The 7,727-nt window shown below is 39.6% G+C and overlaps 1 protein-coding gene across 1 annotated transcript; it reads right to left on the bottom strand.

Moving 5' to 3' along the window:
• Positions 1-2,145: 2,145 nt before the first annotated feature.
• Positions 2,146-5,128, bottom strand: LOC120441958 (eotaxin-like). The gene is made up of 4 exons (XM_039617572.1): positions 4,923-5,128; positions 2,479-2,605; positions 2,342-2,400; positions 2,146-2,250 (listed from the first exon to the last, which is right to left on the bottom strand). The coding sequence occupies exons 1-4, from the start codon at positions 4,987-4,989 to the stop codon at positions 2,219-2,221; spliced, it is 285 nt and encodes a 94-aa protein (XP_039473506.1). The 5' UTR covers positions 4,990-5,128; the 3' UTR covers positions 2,146-2,218.
• Between the last annotated feature and the right edge of the window lie 2,599 nt (positions 5,129-7,727).

The following is a 7,727-nucleotide window of genomic DNA, read 5'->3' as shown; positions in this document are numbered from 1 at the left end:
GGCTGAAACTCATTATCTGCTGGATTGTTAACTGCTAACAATGCAGTCAGCAGACCGCCTACGCCTGCAGCTGTTTGTGCACAGACCTTCCCTGGTTTTCTCTTCCCTCGAGTACTTGGAGAGACTGCCTGAGCTGATGCCCCTGGTTCTGTTTCCTCAGCGTTACCTATATATCACCGTGGTGTTTTTTTTCACTGCCATTGAGTCCACTCCGCCTGGTGTTCGTGACACAAACTGCTTTCACTCACAGATATGAAGATAAATTATGTTTTTGAACATTGTAAAAATCTTCAATCTCTGCTATATTTAGATATAAAAGGATGTCTTTTAAAATGTCATGACTGACCATAAAAACTAAAAAAAAACTGCATCCATGGACATCTGGTACTTGGTGTGTAAGAGTGTAAATGCTGGAAAAGTGTTTAAAATTATAGACTGATCAGATACCAGAATATGCTGGATGTAAAGAGTCGAGAAACTAGCAAAGTCCTGACAGAGTGGTCATGTAAACCAAAAAAGTCATCAGTGCACCCATGTTACATCATCATCATCATCATCATCATTGTTTATTTATATAGCACTTTAAAAACACACAAGGCTGACCAAAGTGCTGAACAATAGAAACATAAGAGATACCATAAGAACAATAAATACGATAAAATAATAAACATAGCGAAAACAATAAAATACAAGTCAGTCAACCACTGAGTCAAAAGCCAGTGAATAAAAATGTGTTTTCAATCTGGATTTAAAAACCAGCACTGATGTCAAGAAACCTGTAAGTCATGTTACAATGGCTCCCAGCTGTTTGTAACAGCTGGGAGCCATTGTAAGGAATAGTAATTGCTGTACAAGTTGATTCATGTTGGTAAATTATTGTTAAGGGTAAGAACATCCACGGGCAGAGCTGGTGATGTCTTTTTATACATCTTTGTTTGTGCGTGGGGTGGCACATCACACATCTGCCTCTTATCAGGGAGATTTAAGCTTTTCAAACCACCAAAATCTAACAGAGAGCTTTCAGAAAAACAGCTTCACAGACACTCAGATATGGTGTATGGACTGATACCAACAGTTCGTGTATTGTCACCAATGGTCAGTCTAAATCTCACATTCATTTTTGTTTTTCCATTTTGACTTTCTGTGACTCTTGAACTTAAAGAAAACTACACAGAACCACATAATAATTTTTGTACATCAGGCTGCAAGTGAAAATGAAAGTGACGATCCTGATGCACATTTATCCACAGTTGCATGACTTGTTGCCTTTTGGCTGCTTTTTTAAAAATCTATAGACGCCCACAACTTAAACTTTTGCTTGGAATTTAAACCATTAAATTAAATTGTTTACGGTTTCTTGTTTACATCAAGCCGTTTTACCGCTGGAAACTCAAAAGAAGACTCTCTCACTGTTTATTTCATTTATGTGTACTTTTGGCAGACGATCAGATAAGTTTCACATTCTGCTCTGGAGGAAACGTGACAGGAATTTAATCATGTCAGCTGTGGTACTCTTCCAACACACACATGCAAATATCAAAATTTTCTGACACAAACTAAATACCTCACATGAAAACTGTGAGGTATTTAGCTGTATTGGCTGTCGATCCCATTTGTGTTATGTAGGCTTTAATTTGAGGACATGGGTGCTTTGGATCATTGCCCTATTGCATGATGTAATTTGGGCCAAGCTTAAGCTGTCAGTCAGTCGGCTTCACATTCGACTGTAGAATATTTTGACACACAGAAGAGTTAATTGTCGATTCAATGACTGTGAAATGCACAGGTCCTGTGGTTGCAAAGTGAGCTCAAATCACCCCTCCACCCCTGTGCTGACATTTGGTATGAGGTGTTTGTGCTCATATGCTGTATTTGTTTTTGTTTTTTTACAAATGTGGTGCTGTACATTACGGGCAAACATCTCCACTCCCTGAGTAAGGAGCTACTCGTTGTTGAAGTGGGATTCTCCAACTACTACAGTAACTGCAGCTTTGACCTCTATGGGTCACACTTTACTTAAATTTGGATTATATGCTTTGAGCTCAATTAAAAACACTGAGGAAATCCTATTCTGGGAATGTATTAGGAGACGTGTGTGACATTTTATGTGAGTATGGTGGTCATTAAAACAACAGAGAGGAAATATTTGGTCAGTAATGCAAAACTTTATTTTTATATTGATGTAGCAGACAGGCAGAAATACTGCAAGCTTTGTGCTTCACTTGGGCGCCTTCGTCATTCTGGCAGTGACTGGAGAAGAAAGAAAAGCAGGAGACTCAGGATTTTTTCTCTCTCATTCTTTGCATTTATTTCTCTGTGTGTTTCTTTTAGCATAACTTACGATCTTTGACCCACTGAGCGTTTGGATCAGCACAAATTTGTCCATTTTTTGTGTTGAAACTGTAAATGAAAAAGAGAACATTTTGGAGATTGTATGTGTGTGTTTGCTTGTATGTAGGACAACATGTGCTGACTTACATTATAGCCTTCACACAGGGATATCTTGCAGCCTGCTCACGATAAGTTTCCCCCACCACGTCAGCTGTCACATTGCCTTTGGTCAGGTCAACGCAGCACGGTGGTTTACTTCCAGGACCATGAGCATCTGAGAGAAGGTTAAAAATTGATTTATCTTACCTGAGAAAGTCTAATTAGAAGGAAAATCAAAGTTAAATGTAGTTTTAAAATATGAAACTCCTTAAAATGGCTTTTGAAATGTGACCTGAAATCATGTGGCATTGAACAGATTTTTATTTGTGTAATTCAATCAAGTAAGTCAAACAAATCAACATGTTTACCACTCGGGGCCCTCTGAGTACTTTGTTGGGCAGTTAGGTGATGCAATGTGTTAATTAACGTTAAATTTTACAGTCACAAGCTTACAGTCCCTGATAGGACACGTGACCTTCCCAAAGAAGGAGCTAGAGGATGCGACCAATGGGGTGAGGGCTTCCATCGGTGAAAGCAGACCACAGGTAATCTGCTCCTGGCCATGCATGTCAGAAAATCTCCTGCGGGCAGGGGACCACCTGTGCAAAGCTGCAGGGGAGGCAGTTGCGCCTGAGCTGAGGGCGCTGAGTCTACATGATATCATCAAATCTGGTGGCCACCTCCACTGCTTGTCCTTGGGGGACAATATCCAGATCCCTGGATGCCCTGTCCATCACCTCAAGAAATCCAAGCTGTCCCAGCTTTGTCGCTGAGGAGCTAGCTGGGCTGTCGGCAAGACAGGTTAAAACCTTCAGAGTAAAGGACGGAACCAGCGTTTCCTCTCGACAGCTGTCCTCCAGTAACCCCTGCACGGGGGTGCAGCCGAGGAGGAAGGAGCTGCTGAATGAATCTTGAATTGTGTGATTGTTATTATTTGCAAACAAAGGATGCTGATTTCTTTTCCAGATGATGATGATGATAATAGGAACAAACATTAAGCTCAATTTGTTAGTAATGATTAGTATATCAATTTTTTAATCACAAATTGCAAAATTCAGATGTGCTGATAACTGAATGGTGAAAAATATTGTCCCGTAGCTGCAAGATATTATCTTATACTCTCTTTGCATCTCTCTCATTTCCTGCTTTCATGCCTTATGCAGTGAGTCACAATGTATGGACCCCTCTAAAAACCCACTGAAATGATGACTTTACTAGAAAATTAAATTAAAGCAGTGAGATTTAGTTACAGAGTGAATTTGTTTGAAAGAACCCACTGAACCCACTCTGCACACTAATAAGTTGGCAGTTGTGATAGTTTAAGTGTCTTACTGTCACGGTCGCCAGGGCAAGCCGTGTGGTGTTTGCAGAAAAAGGACCCAATATGCAGGAAACGGCTAGATACAGGTGAGCGTTTATTTACAAAGTGGAAAATGGAAAATGAGGCACGAGAAACTACTAAAAACCTAAACTGGGAACACTAATAATGAGACCTGAAATAATAACAAAGCAGGACGAAGAGGAGAGAGACACAGGACGAATGAAGAGAACACCATGATTCGCAGGAAGGACACGGAGAAAGGAGAGCAGAGAGCAGCGGGGGATACCAAATTGCACAGACCGAGCGACAACGAACACAGGCAGGCACAGACTATAAATACACACAAGGTAACAACGGAATGACACACCAGAGGGGAACACAGCTGAACCTAATTAGACACGACGAGACACAGACCTTCAAAGTAAAACAGGAAACTCACAAACTGTTTTACAACACAAATCAAGGACACGGATAGAGCACAGGGGGAAGGACACAGGTCGGAATAATAGAACACTAAACACAGTAACTAAAATCCTAAGAACAATCCAAAACATATGTTGATACAAATACTGGACACAAAACGCTGGGTCAAATGACCCAGAACCACGACATTTACAACGTATGCCTGGCATGCAACGCAGCGTGAGACACAACCCCATAAGTGACAAAAAACAAAAGTTTGCATGTAGATAAACATAAAAGGTATAAACATTGTTAATGGTAAGCGGATAAATGATGAATGGATATGGTGTGGCTGTCAATCGGTCCAGCAATCGAACACACAAAAATCAGGTGAATGTTGTACTTGAATAAAAAAATCTCCAAGACTTCTTCTAAATGTAGACGTAAAGGACGCCTTTAAAATGCCATGACTGACTAATGAAACTTAGCCCAGAAAACAGCTTCCAGGAATGCTTGGTGGGTAGAAGTCGAGGAAATGCTGGAAAAATATGTTACAATTATAGACTGAGCAGATACCAGAATATGACTGATGTAAAGGTTTGTGGTCTTTACACAGTGGTCCTGCTCCATAAAACACCAAAATGTCAAAAGTGCACCTTATTCACAAACAGGTAGAAGCCATTGTAGGAGATAGTCATTGCTGTGATCAAATTTCTGTATTCTATGTCTGTTTTTTCTCTTTTATTTAGAAAAGTAAGAGCACAGTTACCTTCAGAGTGGCAGCACACACATGTTGAGACCAGGAGGAGAGTGATGGAGAGGATCTTCACAGACATTTCCACGGTGGTCTGGCTCACTGATCAGAGTCAAAACATACAAGTTGATTCGAGCTTGGTTATTTATTGGTAAGTGCAGGAACACATGCAGGCACAACTGATGAGGTGTTTTTATAGGTCTGTGTATTTGTTTGTGAGGGGTGGCATATCACACCTCCGCCTCTTATCAGGGAGATCTCAGTATTTCAATCTATCAACACCTCACTGAGAGCTTTCTGAGAAAAAGCTTCACTGACTTCTGTTTTTCAGTGACTCATGATGCCCCTAAACAGCCTAGATGTACATCTATTAACATTTACATGACTGGCTGACTTTTATGCTGCTTACTTTTTCTTATAAATTCCCACAACTTTACCTTTTGCTTGTAATTTCAATTGAATTGTTTAAAATTTCTTGTTTGCATCAAGCTTTTTTACCCCTGGAAACTCAAAAGAACTCACTCTTACTGTGTATTTAATTTAGGTGTGCTTTTGACAGATGATCAGATAAGTTTCACACTCTGCTCTGGAGGAAATGTGTGACATGTGATCATGTCGACTGTCTTTATCTTCCAACACACACATGCAATGAACAACATTTTCTAACAGAGACTAAATATCCCACATGAAATATGTTTTGGGTATGCATTGCTAATTTCCCCCCTCATAGCTGCATTAGCTATCCCATTTCTTTTATTCAGACTTAAATATGAGGGTATGGCTGTTTGGGGTGCTTGGGTTCATTTCCCTCTTGCATGACCCAACAGTGCAAGCATAAACTTTCCAACAGATGGTCTCACATTTGACTCACAAATACTGTTCCTGTGGTTGCTGTGCTCTATTTGTTCTCATACGCTGTGTTTAGTTTCAATAAATTTGATGCTGTGCATTATAGCTAAACATCGTCTTTTTAGTCTCATTGGTTCAAAGGACATAGTTCCAGAAGTGTTTATTGCAAAAAGTCAAGGCACCTTTGTTGAGGGTGGATCTTGGCCAGGTCTCCCTTGAAAAAGAGGTTTTTAATCTCAATGGGATCTTCCTGGTTAAATACAGGTTAAAATAAAAAAATGTCCCCCCATCAAACCTCTGCATGTCAGTGGGAGCAAAGGTCTATTGCTTTACTACATATTCAGGTTGTGTATCATGTTTTTAAATAGTAACTAAGTAATAAAGTAACGAATTACTTTTGAAAATAAGTCATCAGTAAAGTAACAGGATTAACGTCTTGGAGAAGTAATTAATAATTAGTAACTTATTACTTTTTTCAAATGACTTGACCGAATGCTCATCTCACAAACACACATTATCTTGGTTAGCTGCTGCCTCTAAACATATCATGCATTATCAGTCCTATATCAGTAACATTCATTATTTATCATTACTGTTAGAAGTTTGTTTATGCTGGCAGAAAGGGGCGTTTCACTGGTCTGACCCACATGAGATTGAAGCGCACTGTATGTGGCCGATAATGTAAAATGAGTTTGGCATTCCTGCTGTAGGGAAAGGTGAGTAACAATTTTCCGGGTGGAAGGCAGTTCAATGAGAGTTAAATTTATTATTTATTATTATTTATTTATTATATGAATTTCACACTATTACACAAAATAATAACAAAGGAAACAACAAGTCCAGCGATGGTGCTCACAACAAGGAGAGATACAGCTAATAGGGACAATGCAACAAAGAAAAGAACCAAACTGAGGGTTTAAATACATGAGAAGAGATGAGGGCAGGAAGGAAACACCTGGGGGAAACACACAACTAAACAGAATGAGATGAGTGGAAACAAACCGAAAATCTCAAACACGAGACAAACAGTAGAGCTAGGCAGGCTGCTAAAATCTGGGGATGGATTCATTGATCAAAGAGGAGATTTAAGAGGATCCACCTTTTCCCATATCTTTAAACACTGAATGGCAGGATGCAGCACACAGTTATCAGTTACAGTCAGATTTCTATCAAACATTTCTCCAAATTTTTCCACCACAGAATCAGGAATATGTCAGAAGGAACTTCATGTGTGCAGTAGGCAAAGGAAAGAGCAAATAAAATACATTTATGAGCATTAAAAAACCAACAGACTGATCCAAGGTGTGCCCACCACTATATCGAGGCCCAGTCACAGATTCTTAATCTTCTAGAATATTCTTGAAGATTAAGAAAGTCCACTAAGAACCTCCAAGCTGATCCGAATGGTTCTTTAGATAAAATTGTATTCTTATCCAGTCCAATTCATGCTCCTCAAAGTCTATTGATTTATTGAATTGTGAACATTTGAGTTCAGAAAGTATCAGGTCTGCTGTCCCCCCAAAATAGGTCCACTTGCAGGATTGTTGTTGGTATTTGCTGTGTGTCTGTTCTGCTCCTGCTGTCCTCCAGTGTGTAAAAAGGAAAGCCTGGCAGTGTGTTTTGGAGTTGTGTTGTGGGAGCAGTGTGGATTTGTTTTGCCTGGTACGAGTGAGTAGTGAGCTTGTGGGCCACTGAAGTGCGTTTTAGTTGTTGTTTGTGTTTTCCCTCTCTTTAGATGGGTGAATTTGTGTTGTTTTCTTTTTCTTTTGATATTGATCTAGAAGTGTCGTTGTGTCTTTCTGTTAAGAATAACGTTTACAATTTAACAATTTCTGTTTTATTTCACTTCTTTCTTTCTCTCCCAGCTTTATTCCTCCTCACACCCTCCCCTACACTTCCATCTCATGGATGTAGCAGGAGACATATAAGCGGAAAAAAAGAATAAAAGACAACTCCAAGATTAACATAATA

The sequence above is a fragment of the Oreochromis aureus genome, linkage group 9 (genome assembly GCF_013358895.1).
Source record: "Oreochromis aureus strain Israel breed Guangdong linkage group 9, ZZ_aureus, whole genome shotgun sequence".
Classification (NCBI taxonomy): Eukaryota; Metazoa; Chordata; class Actinopteri; order Cichliformes; family Cichlidae; genus Oreochromis; species Oreochromis aureus.
The sequence above is the reverse complement of the archived record's forward strand: the minus strand, read 5'-3'. Positions and strand labels throughout refer to the sequence as shown.